This window comes from Suncus etruscus, chromosome 10 (genome assembly GCF_024139225.1).
Source record: "Suncus etruscus isolate mSunEtr1 chromosome 10, mSunEtr1.pri.cur, whole genome shotgun sequence".
Classification (NCBI taxonomy): domain Eukaryota; kingdom Metazoa; phylum Chordata; class Mammalia; order Eulipotyphla; family Soricidae; genus Suncus; species Suncus etruscus.
The window spans coordinates 4,637,670-4,662,984 of record NC_064857.1 but is presented as its reverse complement, the minus strand read 5'-3'; the positions used below and the strand labels follow the sequence as shown (position 1 = coordinate 4,662,984).

Below are 25,315 nucleotides of genomic sequence, written 5' to 3'. Positions count from 1 at the left end.
TTTTTTCAGTGCCAGGAGACTGGTGAATGCTGGGACTTGTCTAGTCCATCTGCTCAACTCTGAAGGCTCATAAATAATCTACTCAGTAATCAAGATGAAACCAGCACTCAGTAAAAGCCATTTTGTTTCCGGGTACGGGTTGAATGTTGTCCATTTTCTTTGGCACCTAAGTTAAGTATTTTCTTTCTTTTTGTTCTTTTGGTAGTATGTTTTTTCCCAAAGTATTCCTCACTTGCCATCAAAATTTTGGAGAAAAATAAAGACAAGAAAACACCAGAAGATACAATACTCTTTCGGCATATCCTGATCAGCAAGAATTCCCATCAAAAGCAGACACACATTCCCAGACAAATAGACCTTTGAAAATTTTAATAAGTGAATAAGTTGATACCTCTAAAGGATCACTCCCTAGCACACTGAGACTAATAAACACATCAGAACTGGCCTTCACACCTGCCAGATCTTTCCCACTTGTAAAGCCAAGTCTCTGTTTCCAATTCTTGCTCCAATATTCCTACTAAAGGAGTTCTTTACATCATTGCCTTCCCTGCAGTGTCCCTCATCATCCCTAGAATCCCGAGTTCAGCCTTACCCTCTGAGAGGTAAATAAAATGCTTAGTTTATGAAGGTCATATCTGTAACCAAACATTTTGTGAGAATGAAATTTCCACCTCAATCTTAAAGTTACAGACTTGCCCAGAACATTTTAAGGCTCAGAACTTGGATATTTTAATCACAAAGTATGGGAGCACTTATTTAAACATCCAAAAAAAATAATCTGTTCTGGAACCCCACTACCAAGTTTGGTTCAATCATAACCTCTTTATCAAATGAATTTATAAACATATAATCTAATAAACTCATGCCCCTCCAAATAATGTTCTGTTAATAAAACTTGTCATACCAAAAATAAATGTTCCTTCTTTCTGACATTACATTGCTCCCTCAATGAAATAAATTAGCCTAGCATCTCTTTAAGTACTTTCCTCCACCATTAACATTCCCCCAAATAGTGTATCACCAGCATGGTGAAGATAATCCTTACCTTTCTGTGAGTAAATAAAAATGTAGTCGCTAAAAGTTATTTTCTTCCATTCAGCTGGTGAGACTCTTGGAGAGACCTGAGTATCTCCCCAAGACACTTCTGCTGAATAGTTCTGCTTCCCTGTCTTCTACCTTCACCCTCTGTTAAACATTAACCATCAAACGCTTTTTATTGATGTTTCAGAAACCGTCAAGTATCATAAAAGGTAATATTACATCCACTCCAGAAAAAAAAATAGGCTTGTATCAAATATGACCTATTCATATTAGAATGCACCACAAAACAACTTTCTGGACTTAGAGATATAAGTAAGTAAATAAGAAGGCAAAGAGGAGTTGAACTGGGACAACATCTGTATTCTACTTGATATAAACTCTGAGCTTCATAACTTCCCCTCCAACACCAAGACAGACTCATATCTGCACAGAAGACTTCACTGGCAAAATTTGTGTTATACTTTAGACACAGAAGACAAAATTCTGGCTGCTGTGTGTGAGCAAGGTCATCCTTCATTGATAACCACCCATGAGCAACATAGGAAATAACTCAAAATGCATGACCATAGAGAAGTAAGCTCCAACCAACTGGTGAATTCAAGAGTTGACTTCAAGGTCAGTGTGAAATGACTGGTAGAAGGCCCTTCCCTATAATACAAGCCAACTCATTTTCTGCACAAATCAGACCACAATATCGAGTGTCCCTAAGAAAAGTTATTGCTTCTCCTCATATTATGGCTTTAATTAAACAATAGAAAACAATAAAAGATAGTGAAATCAGTTTATTAAATCAAGGTCTCTCTTTTAGACTTTTTCCTGATTCCCATCCACTCAAGAGTCTCTGAGTCCACTTTGGAAATAGAAGTAATGTCCCCTTTGTGCTCAATGTGTCACACTCCATTGTGTTTTTCTTCACCATCTGATACTCATTTCTGGTGTTCCAAGCTATGTTATGTTTTCCATTGGACTCTAGGGGTGTATCTCTAACATAAAGAAAGCACAGGTGAAGCCCATCCCTATTTTTTAGTTTCCCTGAGAAACCATAGTGATATTTTTTCAGGCCTTATTGTCTGGGACCCTGAAAGTGAAACTGTCCATTTGGGTGCAGTGGTTTAGCATGCTCATGAATCCAGCAAACTAATGAAGACCCCGCTTCCTTTGTTTCACAGTCAGTGTCATCTTGTTTAGGGAAACATGGCCAGGAAGTCACGAACTTCGCTACCATTAGCTAAACAAAATTACTGAGTTTGACAAAATCAAACTTCTGCTTGTCTGGCTTTACTTTGTAAAATCAAAGTATCTTATAGCAATGCTATAAGCATTCTTATATTCTTTTTTTTTTTTTTTTTTTTTTTTTTGGTTTTTGGGCCACACCCGGTGACGCTCAGGGGTTACTCCTGGCTATATGCGCTCAGAAGTCGCTCCTGGCTTGGGGGACCATATGGGACGCCGGGGGATCGAACCGCGGTCCGTCTCCTAGGCTAGCGCAGGTAAGGCAGGCACCTTACCTCCAGCGCCACCGCCCGGCCCCGCATTCTTATATTCTTATGTCTTATAACAAGTAGCTTATAGCAATGCTCTGAAAGGTGTTGGCTTTCTCTTTAAAAACATTTAAATAAAGCACATAAATTTTTTCTTAAGTCTTTAACTTAACAAAAGAGTGTGTAAACTGGAGAGTTAGCACAGCGGTAGTTCATTTGCCTTGCACGCAGCTAATCCAGAATGAATGGTGGTTCGAATTCCAGCATCCCATATGGTCCCCCATGCCTGCCAGGAGTGATTTCTGAGCACAGAGCCAGGAGTAGTAACACCCCCCGCCAAATAAAATAGACTGTGTGTGTGTGTGTGTGTGTGTGTGTGTGTGTGTGTGTGTGTGTGTGTGTGTGTATAAATAGATCTCACTCTTAGCCATTACTGTTTTTTCAGTACTATGATATAATATGTATAGCATATGGACATATCAGTTAAAATGCATATATTTTCACAACTCAATACATACAGTCTATTAGCATATTTATCTCATCATAAATTTTTCAAGCCAGGACATATTCAAAATGCTGAAAGGGAAAAGATTCCATTCAAAAATCATTCTATCCAAGAAGGCTACTATTCAGAATTTAAAAGAAGATTAAAAAAAAAAAAAAACTCTTAGAGACAAATGAAGGCTGAAAAACTTTGTCACACTAATTTGTCATTATAGATCATGTGAAAAGAACTTTTTCTTTCTTTCTTTCTTTCTTTCTTTCTTTCTTTCTTTCTTTCTTTCTTTCTTTCTTTCTTTCTTTCTCTTTCTTTCTTTCTTTCTTTCTTTCTCTCTCTCTCTTTCTTTCTCTCTTTCTCTCTCTTTCTCTTTCTCTCTCTTTCTCTCTTTCTCTCTCTCTTTCTTTCTTTCTCTCTCTCTTTCTTTCTTTCTTCTTTCCTTTCTCTCTCTCTTTCTTTCTTTCTTTCTTTCTTTCTCTTTCTTTCTTTCCTTCCTTCCTTCTTTCTTGTTTCTTTTTCTTATTTTTCTTTTCTGTTTTTTTCTTTCTTCCTTTCTCTTTCTTTCTTTCTCTTCTTTCTTTCTTTCTTTCTCTTTATTCTTCTTTCTTTCTTTCTTTCTTTCCTTTTCTTACTTTCTTTTCCTTTCTTTCTTTCTTTCCTTTTTCTTTCTTTCTTTCTTTCTTTCTTTCTTTCTTTTTCTTTCTTTCTTTCTTTCTTTTCTTATTTTCTTTCTTTCTTTCTTTCTTTCTTTCTTTTCTTTCTTTCGTCCTTCCTTCCTTTCGTCCTTCCTTCCTTCCTTCCTTCCTTTCTTTCTTTCTTTCTTTCTTTCTTTCTTTCTTTCTTTCTTTCTTTCTTTCTTCTTTCTTTCTTTCTTTCTTTCTTTCATCCTTCCTTCCTTTCGTCCTTCCTTCCTTCCTTTCTTTCTTTCTTTCTTTCTTTCTTTCTTTCGTCCTTCCTTCCTTTCGTCCTTCCTTCCTTCCTTTCGTCCTTCCTTCCTTCCTTCCTTTCTTTCTTTCTTCTTTCTTTCTTTCTTTCTTCTTTCTTTCTTTCTTTCTTTCTTCCTTCCTTCCTTCTTCCTTCCTTCCTTCCTTCCTTCCTTCCTCCTTCCTTCCTTCCTTCCTTCCTTCCTTCCTTCCTTCCTTCCTTCCTTCCTTCCTTCCTTCCTTCCTTCCTTCCTTCCTTCCTTCCTTCCTTCCTTCCTTCCTTCCCTTCCTTCCTTCCTTCCTTCCTTCCTTCCTTCCTTCCTTCCTTCCTTCCTTCCTTCCTTCCTTCCTTCCTTCCTTCCTTCCTTCCTTCCTTCCTTCCTTCCTTTCTTTCTTTCTTGGCCATACCTAGTGAAGCTCAGAGGTTACTCCTGGCTGTTTACTCAGAAATTGCTCCTGGCTTGGGGAACCATACGGGATGCAGTGAAATCAAACCACAGTCTGTTCTAGGTTAGCCGCGTGCAAAGCAAACATTGTACAGCTTGTGCCACTGCTCCTGCCCCTGAAAAGGACTTTTTAAGCTCAAACCATGAAGGCCTGGGCATGGAACTTAGGGATAGAAGGCATGGGTTTCATCCTGGGTTTCATCCTAGGTTTCACAAACAATATAATATTTTTTAAAAAGTAAATGAAAGAAAATGTTCCTTAGTAAAATTAAACTTGCATTGAAAATTTGGATCATGTAATTATAAAACTTGTGTCAAGGTTAAATTACAATTTGGCGGAGGGGTTTGGGTCACACCTGGTGACTCTCCTGCCTCAGTGCTCAGAAATCACTCCTGGTTAGGGAGTCCATATGGGACATGGGGGAATCAAACTGCAGTCCATCCTGGGTCAGCCGCGTACAAGGCAAACACTCTACCGCTGCACCATGGCTCCAGCCCCAAATTACAAAATTTATAAAATGATTAATGCGCACTAAGGGCTACATCAAATTTTTAATGTGAAACTTGACACCAAGCATAAAAATGGGATGGTAGTAAAGAGTTAGAATTTTAAATACACTCAAACTTAAAAGAGCATGGAGGAGGGCATTTGCCTTGCATGCTGAAGGACTGTGGTTCGAATCCCTGCATCCCATATGGTCCCCCGAGCCTGTCAGGAGCAATTTCTGAGCATAGAGCCAGGAAGAACCCCTGAGCGCTGCTGGGTGTGACCCAAAAGCCAAAAAAATAAATAAAACCTTAAGTTACTAACAATTAACAACATAGACTATAAAATAAGTCAAATTTCATTATAATTGGAGCAACAACTCCTGGTAGTCCTGTGATACTAAAGCCAAGAGTACTCAGGCAGGCAATGCCTTGGGTAGCCATGAGTCCACTCGATTGTGCTAGGAGAAAGTTGGGGTACATGTGGTACCTAATCAGAACCTGGATATGCAAGGCATATGCTCTATCACTTGAGTCACATCCCTGAGACCTACATTTTATTTCTAAGTAGGAATCAAAGCATTCCATTAAATATCTTTGCTTTGAACAAAGGAAGGAGAAAATGGCATTGAGATCCTAGGCCCACTAAGACTTGACTTTTAGCTTGGGCAATCAGACAATAGATAAACCCCCTGACTCACTGTTCTCCCTCAATGGAAGACTTGTTCTTTTGTCTTTTGTTTTTTGCTACATTACCAAGCCTAGTATCTCAGTAGAAATCAAGAACTGACTCGGCTTCCTCTTTCAAAACATTTAAATAAAGCACATAAAAGTTTTCTTAAATCTTTAACTTAAAAAATAGAATATGTGGAGCAGAGAAATAGCACAGGATAGGGCATTTGCCTTGCACACAGCCGATTCAAGATGGACTGTGGTTCAAATCCCAGCATCCCATATGGTTCCCTGTGCCTGCACTTATTTTTGCTTTTATGTCTCATTATTCAACATAAGAGTAAGCCTGACCCTAACACAGCACTTTTGAAGAAGTTATATTATCTTGACTAGAAATTTTCTGGTAAGTATATGGAAAACACTAAACTGAAATCTCACCTTTGTTATTCACTCCATTCTCCTAGCTAAGCCTATAAGGCAGAAGAAGTAACAAGGAAGCAGAATATGAACTTGAGGGAGATGCTCTGGCTTACTACTGAGGGTCTCTAGGCTATATCTGGCTTACCTAAACATGTGTACTAAACTGTGGGACCACCAATCTCCAGTTTAAACCTGACCAGCTTGACCTGAGACTCAGAAAGTTCAGATTTTGGGGGACTTTTATTTTTCCCCTGAACCTTCCCTGAATTTATTTCCTAGAAAAGACAAAGCAAATGCATGTAGATTTACACAGAAGTGGTTGCATCTTGCCTAAGAGAGAGAGAGGCTTTCAAATGTTCCTTTTTACTTAATTATTAATTACCTAGAGAACTTTAGAAATTTCTGATGTCTTTCTGATTTTCCTAATAACATGGTTGAGGGTCAAACTATAGCCAGGGCAGTTATCTCAGAGTCAACTCTGAGGTGGCTTTAGTATTTTTAAGTCTGTTCAGATGATTTCATTGTGCAAACAATTTTTTAAGAACCACTCATCTGAAACCACTTTATATAAAATCACGTCAGTAGTAATTAGCAACACCAGACTTGACTAAAAGTTTACCCAAGTCCTTCTCTCTATTTCCCCTAAGAGATTATTTTTTCATATATAACTATATGAGAACTAGAGAGATAATACAGCAGGTAGGGTATTTGCCATAAATGTTGCCAGCCTGGGTTTGATACTTGGCACAACATATGGTTCTTTGAGACCTACTAGGAATGATTCCTGAGCACAGAGTCAGGATGAAGCCCTGAGAACCTCTGGGTGCTACCCAAAACCCAACAAAACAAAAAGTAAATATACATGATTTAGTGTATATATTTATAAATGCCACATTTTAAAATATTTATAAGTATTTGCTTACATACATATATAGGCATACATAGGTTACACTTAACTGTGGTTGGATGTTTGCCTGAGATGTTACACTCAGTGACACAGACCTCCCATTACTCATCCCTTAGTGTTCAGACTAATCAGGATGACACATGGGGCTGTTGGGGGGCTATGGGGAGCCTAGAAACAAATTCAGGGCCTTATACAGTCTAGATATATGCTCTTTCACTTGAACTCTCTCCCCTGAGCCTATGAACAAAATTTTAGTACAAGTTTTCTCTGTCCAGACCACATAGAATCATAGGAGTTCTGATCTGAGTGGCTTTGATGAGTCCTAAGATATTTGAGTCCAACTTGAGACCAATGCACAATTCACTGAGATTAATCACCATTGTTTCCAGGCTGAATCTACAGTTCCTCAGCAGAACAGTTGCCTTCTACATGTGACACCTGAGTTTGATTGCTGGCACACACATATCAAGAAGCTTCACTGGGGGCCGAGAGATAGCATGGAGGTAAAGCATTTGCCTTGCATCCAAAAGGTCAGTGGTTCAAATCCCGGCATTTCATATGGTCCCCAAGCCTGCCGGGAGCGATTTCTGAGCTTAGAGCCAGGAATAACCCCTGAGTGCTGCCGGGTGAGACCCCCCAAAAAAAGAAGAAGAAGAAGCTTCACTGGTGTAAGACTTAATTTTTTCTCAGCACTTTTCTAATGCATATTGTCTTATTTAATCTTCACACCTCTACTGTGAAATAGAAATATTAGTAAGTTTTGACTCCAGATCTTATTTTTTAAAAACCAAACACCAAAATCAAAGTGCCTGACAATTACAGCTTGCTAACCCCCAGAAAACAACCTGCTGAACCTGTCCCCTGCACTATCTGATGAACAAAATCAGACAAAGGGTGTAAGTCCAGTGGCTGCTAAGAAAGTCGGTCAGCTCACAGATGCATCTAAATCAAAGCTTCCCTCCAGAAAAACTCCTACCAACTGCCACCCCCCGCCTCATTTGAGAGTTATTTAGCTGGAAATAATGCCTCAAGTAAAAGACTCAGCCATGGCCACTTCCAAAAGGTAACACCAACCACTTTATCCCATAGAGCAAACCTTCAGCCGATTGTCTTGGATTTCCTCCTGCTCTCCCGGTTCTGCAGCAATAGCGACACCAGATCACTTGTATCCCATCTCCCTTTCAGCTGAGCTAAGAAAGATCATTCTCTCCCAGGGCCAATAAGGAAGTGGTTAGTTTGACTCTAGGTCAACCCTGACAGGCCAAGCCTCAACCTATATTGGTCAGAGTGAAGGAAGGCCGGGTACACCTTGACCCCGCAATAACTGTATTATCTCAGACTCAGTAAGCTTGCTGAAGTTTGGGGTCCCCTCAATCACTGAAAGCATAGTCTCTCTAGGATAGCATATTATCTCTAGGATAGCACATGATTGCCCCATACTGAAGCATCAACTTTCTGACATTCATGTGAAATTTAACATTGGTCTGCAGAGATCTAGGACTCTAAAATGTAGTTTTCTTCTCTAGCCTTGAAATACCAGGGCCCTGTATTTGCTCTTAGGATCACAAAGCAAAGGTATGAAGGGACCAGGGAGCCAGTGCCTTTGTCTCAATGACAAAGATATGTCTTGAGCTTGACACAAGCAATGAGAACTTACTTTTTATTTCCACCTTAGCTGTCCTTGATAATAAATTAGTCTATTATGTTTCAAGACAGTTCAATCCACAGATTTTGGATTCTAGTAAACTGGAATCTGAATCCGAATTCCTGGGCTACCCTTTGGTTTCTGTATTTATACCAAGATGGATTTGGAAATCTGGAATTACACCCTCAGCACTAACTGCTTCTTTGCTAGTGCTCCTAACTGCAAAGACCCAATCAAAGAGTAAGAAACAAAAGTGGGTTTAGGATTTGTGTGAAGGAACTCTGAAAGCTGGGTCAAAATAGTATATGATATAAATGACAATATGATGTTGAGGAGAAAAGAATCCAGCATTTTACATTCATTAATTTCTTTTTTTATTTAAAAAAATTTATTTTCAAAAATTAATAGCAATATATATAATATATAATAATATATAGAGCAAACCCTGAGTTTTAATACAGAAACACATGGTTAGTTGAGCACCAAGTGTGGTCCTGATGATTTCACAAACACCATGACATTCATTAATTTTCTAATGTTTCTCAACACTAGTCCCCCCTTCATAAGAGCTTTTGTTCCATCTGCCTGTCAACCACACTTAACAGAAACCAACAGCGATTAGCCTCAACTGTCAGGCCTGTGCCTCTAGGAGGCTGTTCATCTGATCTTGTGGTATCACAAAGGCAGCTAACAAACTAAAATTAAAAACTCATCTATTTTTGGTCAATTTCTCTGTTTGGGTGTGATAATTGAAGTTGTCCCCAGTTATACTTATTCTTTCTCTTCCTTTCTGTTCTTCCTTTGTATGCTATGCCATGTTTCCTATATCAAGACCATGACATTTTTTTGTTTGTTTGTTTGCTTGTTTTGTGTTTATTTTTGTGGGTTTTTATTTTTTTTGTTTTTTTTTTTGTTTGTTTTGTTTTGTTTTGTTTTTGGTGCTTGTGCTTATTGCTGGAGCCCTCACGGGATATTTGACACTTCTTTTTGTACTGGTGGAATGTTTCACCTTTTTTCTCTCCTTCATTTCTCAAACCGATGTTGAAAACCTCTGGAAGAATTCCACTTATTTTCGGCGTATTAGACTTTTACCCCAGTTTATTACTTTTCTCTCCTTTAAACAAAACCACGTAACTTGAACTAGCTAGTCCTGCCCCCCCAATTAGAGGGGGAAACAAGGGAGACACCAGGACCAAAGAGGTGCAAGACTACTATGCAGTAGGCTAGATACAGAGGAGACCACACATCCTAGCTACCCTGGGGGTGAGGGAAGAGGATATGGGTGGTAGGACAAAAACGGAGGTGTAGGGAGGACAATTTGGTGATGGGAATTCCCCCTGATTTTATGTAAATATGTACCTAAAATATCATTGTCAACAATATGTAAGCCACTATGATCAAAAATAAATAAATAAAAAAAAATTGTTTTCTAAAAAAAAAAAAAAAAAAATTAAAAACTTGTGTCGTTAATATACCAAATCAAATACAAAGGAAGCCACAAATGTTCAAGTTTGCATGCAAACATTGGTGGTAAAAACCTGGAGGTGAGCTGTTAGTAAACATAATTTGGACCTAGCATTGCTCATCAATGACTTGTGGAAGTAGAACAGGGAGACTGTTTTCTATTCACAGCTGGCCAGATAGTTTATAATAATCCTGTAGCAATGACTGTATATTTTGTGGAACCAAAAATCTCCCCACAGATGTCTTGTGCATTTTTCAATTTGTAGACATTCTGATCATTATACTTTAGTGATCAGAATTAAGAGTTAAAGCTCCAGTCTCAGAAATCGCTCCTGGCAGGCTCGGGGGACCATATGGGATGCCATATGACCTTCTGCATGCAAGGCAAATGCCTTACCTCCATGCTATTTCTCCGGCCCCTAGATATACCCTAACTTTGCTTTAACTCTTAATTCTGACCACTGAAGTAACTATGCAGTTACTTTGATGATTTCTACTTAGCTAATGTTTCCTCTTGGCCAGGAAAGGGACAAAGGGTTTTAGCTTGCTGTATCCAAAGCACAAGTCCAAAAGGTAAGTGACAAGCTTAGAACTCCATATGCAATCAAGGAAAATGAGTTTCAAAGAAGTCATATGTTCATCAAGGTTATGTAGCTGGCGGGTTGCAGAGTCAGGATTTGGAGTCATATGTGAGGAATCAAGTTCTGTCACACTGTGCACTCTGCTTCTGGTCCACAGGTCATAGCTGATGTGAACACACCATGCCCACACCCTCTCTCACTTGGCTTTAACATGGCTTTATTGTCATCAACCAGAAGAGACATTAGCATACAATCAACTCTGTTATACAACAGTATTTAAAAAAATTCTGGAGAATTTGTGCCTAGACTAAAATTGTAACTTGTGCAACCTCTCTAACATTAAGCCCTCATTTTTTTATTTATTATTGTATTCCACAAGCCTATGTACTATTAATTCAGCAGTCCAGTGCTTTTCAGAAGTCCTCTGGACTCATTGAACTTCTTTCTATTGAAATTGAGTAAAGTAGCAGTGGGAGCTTCTCTTAGTTTTGTAGGTCATATTTGTCTTGCTGTGTGCAGAGAAACAAGGACGTTTCACTTTCAACTAATAATGGAAGTGAAAATGTTACCACTTGGATATTATCATTTTTTTAAAACCCTCACTAAATTCATGAGTCTAGACACTGGTCCTGAATAGGTTACCACAAAATAAATGGACAACTTGTCACTATGTGCCTCTTAGTAGAATCATTAATAAAACAAAATGCAGGGCTCTTGCTGAAAAAAAGAATCATATATGAATCAAATAAAATTTCTAGTAGTGTAGGTCTAACAATATAAAAGCAACCCCTTTGCAGTAATTATAGGGAAATACAGGAACATTCTTTAAAAGGACAGTTTTCATTTCCATTATTGATTAAAAAGTGAAGGTCACATAATGGGAAACTGATTCACACAATTGAGTTGGAAAGAATGAGAGGAATATAGATGAGCATCCTCTGAAATGAAAATGGGTACACAGATGGTGATGGCTTCGTGGTGTTGGAATTATGTCCATGAGAAATTGTTATTATTAGTACTGTTAACCAATAAAATAACATTAAATTGAGTTTTATAAAGAAAAGATAAAAAGACGTTGCTTTTAGTTTTTTGTTGCACCTCATTGTGTCTATTTAAACTGTTATATGCAAAAATTGAAATTAGAGCCATACTTCACAAAAGTAAACTTAAAGGGGGTTAAAGATCTTAAAATTAGACAGAATTCACAAAATACATGGAAGAAAATGATGGCAGAACTCTTCAGAAAAGTTACCAAAGAGAAAGCTTCAACAATATGACCAAAGTGGCAATGACGTCAAAACTAAAAGTAAACAAATGAGATTGTATCAAACAAAAAACTTCTGCGCATGAAAGAAACTCAAGCTCTCAGTAAGTTTTGAGGGGTTGGGGTTATACTTACCCAGCAGTGCTAAGCTTATGCTCAGGGATCACTTCTAGCAATGCTCCTACTAATATATGGGAGACTAAGCATGGTGCTGGGGTTCAAATCTAGGTCATCTGCATGCAAGGTAAACATGTGCTATATCTCTAGCCTCTGATTCAAGCAATTTTAAAATTTTAATATTGACTATTCTTTGAAAGTTATTGTTGAACATATATTATTCTGAACACATAAAGGGCAAGTATCAAAAATGCAAATTCAACTTGCCTTTAAAATAAGGTTTTTTTAACAATTATTTAAAACCATGTTTACAAGATTGTTCACAATATAGTTGAGGTTTTCTTTTGATCACAATTGCAAAGTTGTTCAATATTGAGTTTCAGTCATACAATGTAAAACACTCTTCCTCAGTGCCCATTTCCCATCACCAATGTCCCCAGTTTCCCTCCCTGCTCCATGCTGCATGCCTCTGAGGCAGACATTTTTCTTCTGCCTCTCTGTGTCTTTCTCTCTCTTTACCTCTCTCTCTGTCCTCTTTCCTCCCTCTTCCTCCTTTTAGACACACTGTGGTTTGCAATAGTGTTACAAAAGTGGTATCTTGCCTATCACTTCATCTCTTTCAACACCTAGTTCTTGTCCAGAGTGGTCATAACCACAGTGGTTCCTTCTCTGCCCTAACTGCACTCCACCCACTATTTGTACACAGATTTATCTTCTTGGCCTTCATATCTATTATTGCTGGTTATTAGTACCATAATATTTTTCTTTTTATATATCAGAAATGAATATGATTATTTTATGTCTATCTCTCTCCCTCTGACTCATTTCCCGAAGTATAATACTTTCCATGTCCATCGTATAAGCAAATTGCATGATTTTGTTTTCTGGACAGCTGTGTAGTATTCCATTGTGTAGATGTACCACCATCCACTTACCTGTTCTTGGGTTGCTTCCAGGTTCTGGTTATTGTGAATAGTGTTACAATGAACATAGAAATGTAGAGGGCTTTTCTGCATTGTATTTTAGGGGTCCGAGTGTTTATTCCTACAAGTGGTATTCCTACAAGTGGTATTGCTGGATCACACAAAAGATCAATTACTAGTATTTTGAGTTTCCCAACAGCAGTGAATGAGAGTGCCTTTTTCTCCACATCTGTGCCAGCACTGGTTGTTCCTGATCTTTGTTATTTGTGATGTGTTCCAGTCCCTGTGGTGTGATATCATCTCTCATTGTTGTTTTGATATGCATATTTCTGATGATTAATGATGTGTAGCATTTTTCATGTACCTTTTTGCCATCTATATTCCTTTTGTTTGTTTTTGTTTTCAGGCTACACCCAGTAACACTCAGGGGTTACTCCTGGCTATGCACTCAGAAATCGCTCCCGGCTTGGGGGACCATATGGGATTCTGGGGGATCTAGGCACAGCCTGTCCTAGGTTAGTGCGTGCAAGGCAGATGCCCTACCTTACCTCTTGTGCCACCATTCCAGCTCTTGGCCATCTATATTTCTTCTTTGCAAAAGAGTCTTCTCCCCATTTTTTGGATAGAACTAGATTTTTTCTGCTAAGCTCTACCTGTTCTTGTATATTATAATATACCTAATAATATATACCTAATAAGGAGTTAATATATATTACATTATATAATATATAGTAATATATTAATATCACAATATTACATTAATTATTAATCAATATATCATAAAATAATAAATATATTGATAATTATTTCATATTGTTAATTAATATAGTTATATTTATTATTGAGAAATTAATTAATAATATGATTATTATATAATATATTAACTCCTTATTAGGTCAATAGTTTCTCCTGCTCTATGGGTAGCCTTCATATCCTGATAACCATTTCCTTTGAGGTGCAGAAGCTTCTTAGTGTTATGTAGTTCCATTTGTTTATCTTTGTTTCCAATAACTTGGCCAGTGGTGTTTCACCATTGAATGCCTTTAGCTTCCTATAATGGATGGTTTCATATCTAATATAGAGGTATTTAATCCATTTTTATTTCACCTTTGTGCATGGAATTAAAGAAAGGTCTGAGTTCTTTTTTGCATGTCGCTTACCAATTTTTCCAACACCTGACCCACACACAGCTGGATGTGGCAAAAAGCATACATATTAAAAATAAGATTCAGAAAGCTCAAGTCACTTTCTCAAGCTCACAGAGCTCATAAGTGACTGTATTTGTCCTCTAACATAGAAACATTGGCCTAAATGTGGCAGGCCAGGGGGCAGCTCAAGACTCACATCAGAAGTTGTCTTCAGAACAATTTTGGTAAAAATCCTAACTTCATAAATAAAGGCAAAAATAACTAGGCAGGAAAAGATAAATACCTATTAAGGGAGCATTCAGATGACTCATATCTCAGCCATTTTCCTGGGCAATGAATCCCAAATAAAGTTATTCAGAAAGCCAGACAGGTGTGGTAGGCAATGAGAAAAGAGAAAATGTATTTTAGTGAAAATTCCTTTTTCCCTATCACCCTATATTATTTTTAAATAGATCTGAAAGATATTTTCACAGACAAATGTAAATGCCTTTTTTCCTGTGGCAAGTACTACAATAAAAGCTTTTTCTTTAGCATACTATTGATGAGAAAATAGTATAGAACACAATGAGAACTGAAAATTGAAAAAGACTTAAAGACATCAAAATATCTTGAAGAGGCTCGCCACTAATCAAAATGCAATCATATTCCAAAGAGGAAGAACATTAAATATAAATATAATTTTATTAAATTAAATGTGTCTTTTCAATGTGGCAGGCAATATCTAGATAAATAGAATATGTAACTATCCAGAATAACACATTCTCTGACTGGGCTGGCTTTTGTGCAAGTGGATCTAAATAAGTATGACCTTCATCGCACATAGTTATTCAAATAACATAGTATTTCTAGGAATAAACTAAGCCTCCAACCTGGGAGACTGCATTGAACTTCCTGTGCATTATGGGTTATCCTAAATATATTTTTATGTTTCTGTTTAAAGATATATTATCCCAGGACTGAAGTGATGGTGCAAGCGATAGGGCATTTATTTGCCTTGCATGAACTGACCTAGAACGGACCACAGTTCAATTCCCCAGCATCCCATATGATCCCCCAAGCCAGGAGCAATTTCTGAGTGCATAGACAGGAGTAACCCTTGAGAGTAACCTGGTTATAGCCCAAAAACCAAAAAAAAAAAAAAAATTAAGAAAAATAAAATAAAAATATATTATCTCTAACAGCGCTAGAAATATGTATGGTTGGTAAATTTTTCCAAGTAGCAATTATTTGTCATTCTCATAATGACAGCGAGACCAAGGATGGGGGCTAGAAATGAGTTCTTATAAAATAATAAAACCAAAATATGATTCAAAAACTTAATCTACCAATAGAATCAAAGAGCATGAGAGAATCCATCTGTTCCTGGACTTTTGTTTATAGGAGATTTTGGGAAGCCAAGCAAGTGAAAGCAAAGATAAACAAATGGGACTACATTAAACTGAGAAGTTTCTGCACTTCAAAGGAAACAGTGACTAGGATAAAAAGACTATTGACAGAAATGGAGAAACTATTACTCCAATACCCATCAGATAAGCTATTAATATCTAATACATATAAGACACTTAGCAAGAAACAAATATCAAACCTCATCCAAAAATGGATGACATTTTGGATGACATGTTATCCAAAAATGGATAACAAAAATAAACGGACATTTCCTCAAAAAAAATACAGATGGCCAAAAGACACATGAAAATATGGTCCATATCACTAATATTCATGGAGATGCAAATAAGAGCAACAATGAGATATCATCCTATACCACAGAGACTGGCACACATCCCAAAGAACAAGAATGATCAGTGTTGGCATGGATGCGGGGAGAAAGAGACTCTCATTCACTGCTGGTGGGAATGTAGACAGTAGAAAGTTCAGCCTATTTGGAAAACAATATGGATATTCCTCAAAAATACTAGAAACTGAGCTTCTAGATGACTCAGTTATACCATTCCCAGGGATATACCTTAGGAAGCACTATGCAGAAAAGCCCTCTTCATTCCTATGTTCATTGCAGCATTATTTACAATATCCAGAATCTGGAAACAACCCAAGTGCCAGAGAACAAATGTGTGCTAAAGAAAACATGGTATATCTGAAAGAAGTATGCTGAAATGAGTCAGAGAGGGATAGATATAGAATAATATGAACCATTTGTGGGATATAAGAAAAATAAAAAATAGTATGGCACTAATATCCAGAGATAATAGAGATGATGGCCAGGAGGACCAGTCCATGGTAGGATGCTTGAAACAAAGAGTGGTGAATGCAGTTAGGATAGAGAAGAGACAAATGTGACAATGATAGTTAGAACTGATGGAACTTGATTAGATTAGATCTAACCAATCTAATGATAGTTAGGACGTTGGCAAGAACTGGGTGCAGAAAGGGGATAAAGTGATATGCATGGTACCCTTTCATTTACAATAGTGCACAGTCTCAAAAAGAAGAGAGAGACAACAACATCATTACAGCAACAGCAACAGGAATCAAACCCCCCCCCAAAGGCCCTGATACCACTCTGGCACCAATTTGAGCCAGGATAGATCCATAAGACACCCTATCAGTGAGGAAACAGCAATAATCTTGATATAAGAGCAGGTTGCCCTACCTCACCACCCAACGGTGAGATGAAATCAGAAGACACTCCATCTTAGGATCTGTGCAAGAACCAATATCTCTAGTTAACGAAGACTGACTACAACAACTGCGACTAAGCAGAACTTTTCCTGGGACCACAAAGAAAGACTTTATCTTAGGCTTCATCCTAAGACCTCTGAAAAAGCCAAGGTCTATAACTACAGAAGACTGATTTTGACAAATGTGACTGAGCAGAACTTTTACTGAGACCATAAAGAGTTGGACAACCAACATGTCTGGAGCCTGTAACTGGTCTTTGACAGTATCTCTTAGGCCAGTGGTTGGCAACCTGTGGCTTGCGAGCCACATGTGGCTTTTTACACTTTTTTGTTTGTTTGTTTTTGGGCCACACCTGTTAATTTGGCTCTTCTGTGTGCCTGGCGGCTGCTCCAGGAATCAGGATTCTGCTCCTAGCTTCTGTCAGTGCACACCCTGTGTGCAGCCCTGATGGCCAGCTCCAGTCGGGTCATGTGGTATTGGGGGACGTGACTTTCTGTATGTGCCAACCTATGTATTTTCGGTTTTAAAAATGTGGCTCTCGGGGCCGGAGAGATAGCATGGAGGTAAGGTGTTTGCCTCTCATGCAGAAGGTCGCTGGTTCGAATCCCAACATCCCATATGGGTCGTCCGCCCCCCCCCCCCCCCGAGCTTGCCGGGAGGCCATTTCTGAGCATAGAGCCAGGATTAACCCCTGAGCATTGCCGGATGTGACCCAAAAACCAAAAAGAAAAAAGAAAAAAATGTGGATCCCAAAATAAATAAATTTCAATTGTGGTTTTGGCAAGATTTGGCTCAGTTGAATAAAAAGGTTGTCGACCACTGTCTTAGGCCAATGGAATTTCCTTTCTAATTTCCCCCAACGTTTGCTGTGCCTTATTAAAAAAAAAAAAGCCACATCTGCCCCTCTTCCCCCCTCTTTTTCTTTTATTTTTTGTAATTTTATCTATATTCTAGATAGGGAATTCCACCTTTTTCATAGGACCATAGAACTTGAATTATTTTGTTCTGTCTCATATTTCTATGTCTTGCAACAAATTGAGAAAAGGAAAAAAATGTGGATGGGCCCAGGGGCCAAGTGGTCTCAGGAACATTGAGTGGGGGAAAAAAGGTCAGATCTAAATATCCAAGCCAAAGCCAACGACAATAGAATCAAGAGATCCAAACTACAACAAGCTAAACACAAAAGGGACCTGTTACACTGGCAGTACTTGGGCCTAGGTATGGAGGTCTGGGATGCATGCCGGGAACTGTGGTGGAGGGAGGTCATCACTGGTGGTGGAAATGGCCCTAATTCACTGTCACTAAATTCCTGAAATACAACTATAAAAGACTTGTAATTCTCAATGGTCTCCAAAAATGTTTTAAATAAGAAGAGAGAGAGAGAAAGAGAGAGAGTGAGAGAGGTACAACATTTGCCCCAGAGGCAGGTGGGGCTGTGGTGGGTGGGGGGAAACTGGAGACATTGGTGGTGGGAAATGTCACTTGAAGGGTTGTGCACATAGATGACTGAAACTTAATTATGAACAATTTTGTAAACAAAGTGCTTAAATAAAGCAGTTATATAAAAAAGAAGACCATCAGGTCAGAGCGATAAAATGGCAGGTTGGACATTTGCCTTGCACACAGACAACACAGTTTCTAGCCCTGGAAGAGTGATTTCTCAAAACAGAGTTAGGAGAAACCACTGAGCACAGCAGGGTGTGGCCAAAACAAAACAAAACAAAAAACCATGAGAACTGATCTTAAGTAGAAAGATTGCCACTGGGGGAGAATAGGATGGGGAAGGGACCATTATGGCAATGGTAGAGGCAACTGACCACTCTGGAGGAAGAGGGGGGTGCTGGAAGGTAATAAAGTGTTATGTATGAAACCATAGTACTAATAATAATGTAAAACACAATGCCTCTCCCCCAAAAAATTTTTAAGCATCTATTATAGAGGAAGTTTGCTGAATGGGAGAGAAACTAGTTTGTTGGTAGAGGGACATGGACACTGTTATAGGGTTTGGTGTTGGGACAAAATATACCTAAAACACAATCATGAATAACTAATCTTTTTAAGAATTTTTTTACTCTCTCACAAACCCTGAAGGAATCAAACATCATGAAGTCCAGACCTGTGCTGTCTGTGAACAAAGGGGCTAGAATCATTAAGATTCTGAATTTTTCCATGCTGGACCCGTTCTGGATCCCTGCAAAAGAGAAAGTCAGCAGATCAAAAAGATGCAAAATACTCACTAAAAGTTTGAAGCTGTTTCTCTATGACTATAGTTCTATTATGTTAAGAAAATGTCGAGGCTTAGGATAACTTCAGAGTACCTACATATAACCCTCCCACATGCCAGACAAGTCTCTTTCCTCTCTGAAAAAGGAGCCTGTTTTCTCTTCCCTGCCTCATAATCTCTGAATAAAAGTCTCATTTCACTATTCATCTCATTCTGAAAAATGAACCTGTAAAGTGCCTGATTTTCTTTTTCCTCCAAAGATCAATTCCTTGTTCCAGCCTGAGTTCTACAACATCTTGAAATTAATCTGGTGGTTCAGAACCTTTTTAATACTTACAAATTCAAGTGGGACTGGGATGTAATCTGATGATTGGCAGGAGATTTAGTGGGATTTAAGTATCTATGCCACATAGATAGTCGTGTCAAACTTTATCAGTCCTGGTTCCTCCAGGCACTTCCCAAGGTGACAGAGGTGGGTTAAAAAGAAAGCAGTAGATACCCTTTTTGAGACCATACACCCACATATGTGTACTGAAAATCATACTGATCCTCCTAAAGAGATGTTAGAATATTTTGGATAGTTAATGATTTCCATATCACTCTAGCCATCATACCCTTTTTTTTTTTTTTTTTTTTTTTTGGTTTTTGGGTCACACCCGGCAGTGCTCAGGGTTACTCCTGGCTTTATGCTCAGAAATCGCTCCTGGCAGGCACGGGGGACCATATGGGACGCCGGGATTTGAACCACGGACCTTCTGCCTGAAAGGCAAATGCCTTACCTCCATGCTATCTCTCCGGCCCCAGCCATCATACCCTTTTAACCTACCACAGATTCATACTGAAGTCCTGGGACATCTTTCACTCAGACCTACTCTAGAACTTTTGTCAACCCTGAAGTCAAACTACCAGTTGTTCATTTTTGGGGGAGAGCCCTTTCAAAAAAGCACTGAAAGACAGGCTACACCCAGTAGAAAGACTGTCCTTAACCCTTTATGTGGCCCCTTCTAATATCCTACATGACCCAATTCAGGACTCCCATTAGAAAGCTATGCCATTAACTCTTGCTCCCAAATACCTGGACTGTGGTTAGGTGTTTTGAAATTAAAAACACTGAGTTGAAGACAGACAAACAGAGAAATGCTCAGTTTGTATTAGTATTTGGATTGACAAAGCATTTTCTCTCTCTTTTCCCTGCTGCATACCCAGAGAATCCTATTCTTGTTCATGTCCTTTATTTATTTATTTTTTTAATCTCTAGGAGAACCAGGATCCTGAGGATTTAATAAGACTTGGTGCTGGAAGTGTGACAAGCATGTCAGAAACATCTAAGAAACTATTCACCAGTCCTCAAAATGCACCCCAACTTGAAATATTCATACTGTGACTTTTTTTTGGGGGGGGGCCACACCTGGTAGTGTTCAAGTGTTATTCCTGGCTCTGCACTCAGAAATCACTCCTGGTAGGCTCGGGAGACAATATGGGATGCCAGGAATCAAACCCGAGTTAGCCACATGCAAGGCAAAATGCCCTACTTGCTTAGCTCTAGCTCCGGCCCCTACTGTGGTATTTTGATGAGATCAACACAAAAAAACTTAGCTTTACCTTTCCTTCACTCGGGAAGAGGAGAGCATTTGCTGCAAGTAGTGATGCAAATAGTTGCCTCTTGTTGCAAAAAGTGAACTAGTGTGTTTTAGAAAAACCTGATCAGGTCCAAAACTATTAGCCCTACCCTAAGGGTCCAGGTTCTTGACTTTGTCACAGGACAGAATCAAGAGGATTGATACAGAAAGAGTAGAAGCTGTTCATTGAAAAAGAAAGTATGCAGTCAAGGGTTAAATTAAAGAAATACTGTTGAGAAATTAGCAATGCTTAGAAGTCAGTTTCTACAACACATACATGTATAAATAGCAACGTAATAGGGGCTGTGATATACATGGGATTTCAGAGTCGAGGGACGATCTTGAAGCTATGACTTCTTGTATTAAAAGCACCAGCAAGATTTTAGCCATATTTGGTTGCTTTCTAAGGTTGATATGGTCAATGCAAACTTCCATGACTTGGTTTTTAAAATCACTTGATTCTTTCTTAAATTTTTATTAAAACCATTATGATTAAGTTCTTCATAGTTTGTTTCAGACATACAATATTTCAGGGCCGATCCTACCACCAATGTTGACCTCTCTCACCAATGTTCCCAGAGTGTTTCCCATGCCACCATCCTTGCCCCGCAGCCTGACAGCATAACCGGCCTATTTTCAATTTTGATTGTTAAAGTTTGGGAATCATGATTTTATTGTTTTTGAGTTTGGCTTGTATATTTGGTTCTGTCCCTTTTTTTTTAACACCACCAATACACCTGAGACCTGTTGGCTCCTAGCCCTCATTATTTTATTTTTGTATTTCTCCTCCTCCACTCAATTTCTTTCCTTCTCTTCACTATACTCTGGAGCCAATAGTAGTTGAGAAAACTTCCATTTAAATCATTATGTTTCTAATATAATGGCAGTTATTCTAAATGCCACATTTTTGTGATATCATTCTGTTTTTATCTTCTGGCTTACTTCATTTTTTTTTTGTTTTGTTTTTGTTTTTGGGCCACACCCGGTGTTGCTCAGAGGTTACTCCTGGCTGTCTGCTCAGAAATAGCTCCTGGCAGGCATGGGGACCATATGGGACACCGGGATTTGAACCAACCACCTTTGGTCCTGGATCGGCTGCTTGCAAGGCAAACATCACTGTGCTATCTCTCCGGGCCCATTACTTCATTTATTATAATGTCTTTCAGTTCTATCCATGTTGATTTTTTGTATGTATGCTATGGTTAGCAAATATTTAATGCAGATAATGGGTTAAAAAATGTGCAATCAGGAAAATATATTCCACAAAAATTCCACCTTACTTTCAATGATATTTATAATCATGTGATTATAAAATAACATATAAAGAATTTTAGCCCTTAAGTTTACAAAATATATATTTATATTTAGCTTATAAAACACATCACTTATAAAAATGTCATATAAGGAGCGCATAATTAAGTTAAGCTATTTATATGTCAATCATTCTCTTAATCTTGTTCTATCTGGTCTTTGGCCATATTTTCACCTTTGGTGGCCAGCCTTTTTTTTTTTTTTGATTTTTGGGTCTCACCCAGCAGTGCTCAGGGGTTACTCTCCTGGCTTCACGAAGGGGACCATATGGGATGCCGGAATTTGAACAGATGACCTTCCACATGAAAGGCAAACACCTTACCTCCATGCTATCTCTCCAGCCCTTGGTGGCCAGCATTTTTAACTCTCAACTCTATGCACAAAAAACATAACAGACTTCTGGACTATGTGTGTAGAATTACAAGAAAAGAATGATCAGAGATGGAGATAGATCAATGATTGAAAGGAGAGGTGATTCATGCTGACATGTTAAAGGACGCAGTCTAATAGTTACTAGTCTTTGTATATAGATGTTTGCTTCAGGGAATAACAGAATGTTATAGTTGTTAAGTTTTGCAGTGTCTATACAAGGGAACCTTTTTCCATGAAAGGAAACATTTTCTGATTTCTTCCAGTTAGGTCATTTGTATACCACATTCAGACTAACTATTCTCCTGTCTCCAGTGCATATTTGCCAACCCTCTGAAAATCAGACTAATCTGAACAGCAATGCAAGAACAGCCAGTCTAAACCAAGACAGCCACGTGAAGGTAATGAACCCTAGCTCAGCTATAGTGATGTAATTCCAGGCAGTCCATTCACTGTCAAGATAGGGATCAAAAATCAGGAAAGTGCTTCCATTAATTAATTGAAAAAACATATATTATCCATAAGTCTACAATCTTGGAAATGATTTCTGTAAGTGGATCCTTAAGAGAATAATAATAAATCCAGATTTATAATTTCTTTGATTCCCCTATATTAAATAAACTATCCCATACTATATAATAAATTTATGTTTTTTATTTTATAATTCATATTTCTTTCTACCAAATAACTCTTTTTATCTCTTTCTTAAATAATTTTTTAATATGTGGCTTTTACTGGTATGATTAAGTACTAACTCATATAAAAAATTTGAATTAACATGTAATTTTGGGGGGGAGGGTTTGGGCCATACTTGGCAGTGCTCAGGGGTTACTCCTGACTCTGAGTTCAGAAATCACTCTCCTGTCTGCCTTGAAGGACCATATGAGATGCTGGGAATTAAACCTGAGTTGGCTACTTGCAAGGCAAATGCTCTACTTGCTGTGCCATGGCTCCAGAACCCTCATATGTAAATTCTTAAACCAGGGATTATTACTATATAGATATAGATATTACCATATACATTTATATAGATACTGCTTCTATCTTTGCTTAGCTCTTTCATGAATGATTCTAGAAACCAGAGAGATAGTACAGCAGTTAAAAAAATTTTATAAAAAAATTTTGATTGTTCTAGCCATTCCAAAGCCTAGGACAGTCCCCAAGGTGTTATTTGTCATGCTATGACCTAACCATTCATTTAGCTTCAATGGTTGAAATCTCAACTCTCTTAATTACAAAATAAAGTCAATAATCACTATTTTTGCAATTGTAAGACATAGATAAGATAATAAAGACTTCAAAGAAGGCCACACTGACCATTCAACTTTCCATGATTTCTCCAAGTCTACGCTTTCCCAATCGCCAGTTACATGACTTTCCCCTTGGCTTTCCCTTTTGGCTACTGCTGTTGCAATGACAGGGATTTTGCACATGCTTGTTTGTGGTACTTACACACTGTGATGCTCATATACTTTCCCGCCAGGGACTGTCCTTTCTGGTCCCTGTGTTTGTACATCTTTCGTAGACATGCTTGGTAGGGTGTGCACTTGGCTCATACATAAATTTTACCTCTGATTTATGCACTGGACTTAAGAATTACCCCCAAGACTATCATATATAACAGTTTGGTCCCATACCTCTTTGATAGAAGCCAACCCAGTGGTAATGATAGGAGACCTGTGTGGCCAAGGATAAAACTCAGGACCTCACATATGCTAGTCATGTGCTCTAACACTTGAGTTATTCTACCAACCTTCTGTGACATGAATTTAGGTATACTTATTTCTACAACTCTGTTTCCTTGTATCTAAGGCTATATAGCAAGTGTCTTCTAACTGAATTTCTATGGTTCTAAGTTTCACCTTGTTCCCATACACCCCTCAGCACCTATTGGTTCCCATGTGCCCTGCCTCTCCAGATTACACCAATAAGTGGACTCCACCATATTTTTCTCTTTTTTATTTATTTATTTATTTATTTATTTATTTATTTATTTATTTATTCATTTTTTACTCCTGGATCTGCCCTCAGAGATTGCTCCTGGCAGGCTCAGGGGACCATATGGGATGCTAGGAATTGAATTGGAGTCCATTCGAGTTTGGCCATGTGCAAGGCAGATGCCCTACCGCTGTGCTATTGCTTTGGGCCCCCACCAGATTTTTCTTTTTTTTTTTTTTTTTTTTGGTTTTTGGGCCACACCTGGTGACGCTCAGGGGTTACTCCTGGCTATGCGCTCAGAAGTCGCTCCTGGCTTGGGGGAACCATATGGGACGCCGGGGGATCGAACCGCGGTCCGTCTCCTAGGCTAGCGCAGGTAAGGCAGGCACCTTACCTCCAGTGCCACCGCCCGGCCCCTCCCACCAGATTTTTCAATCCTCACTCCTATCTCTAAGGTAATACCCAACTATAAGCCCTGAACAAAAGTTATCTCCAACTTCCTTTTATCCTAATGTCATCCTTTGAGTTGCAAAAACCCACTGGATAGTTGCTCTTGCATCTGACTTGACCTTTCCCCACCTGGGAGAAGGAATAGGTTGGAAGAAAGAATCCTGGTTTGAAGAAGGCACAGAGGCAAAACATGGCAGAGAGAGGCCGTGAAGCCAAAAGCAGGATGACTCTGGTTAATCTTTTCCTCACTGCTTGATGTATTATTTCTCCATCGCTACCCTGATTCATCAGACCTGTCGGCCTAATGGATTAGAAACACAGATTTTGAGATGGTCTCACTAGCTCGTGGATTTTTATACTTTTATTTTACACCTATCTACTACCTCAAAGACATATTAACTGAGATAAATGTGTTATTACCCAAAAATTAATTAATAGCACAAGTTCCAGGCACCTCTATTAAATAAATTCTTGGATTGAAGAAAAGTCAACTTGGAAAATAAAAAATTATTCAATTTTGCCAGAAATGCTTCTTTTTTTGGTTTTTGTCTTTTTGTTTTGGAGCCACACCTGGTGATGCTCAAGAGCTACTCCTGGCTATGCACTCAGAAATCACTCCTGGCTTGGGGATCATATGGGAGGCCAGGATCAAACCCAGGTTCATCCTGGGTTAGCTGTGTGCAAGACAAATGCCCTACCACGGCTCACTCTGGCCTCTAGAAAATTTTCTTAATGCTTTCAAAAACCTAG

General features: G+C 38.5%; 1 protein-coding gene across 1 annotated transcript in view; it reads right to left on the bottom strand.

The window, feature by feature from the left end:
* Positions 1-23,610, bottom strand: part of CDH17 (cadherin 17) — a 96,837-nt gene extending 73,227 nt beyond the window's left edge. Inside the window, exons 1-2 of the mRNA XM_049782414.1 lie at positions 23,495-23,610; positions 18,755-18,845 (exon numbers count right to left, since the gene is read on the bottom strand). Of these exons, the coding sequence (XP_049638371.1) occupies positions 18,755-18,845; positions 23,495-23,610 (207 nt within the window). The remainder of the gene's footprint in view (positions 1-18,754; positions 18,846-23,494) is intronic.
* Between the last annotated feature and the right edge of the window lie 1,705 nt (positions 23,611-25,315).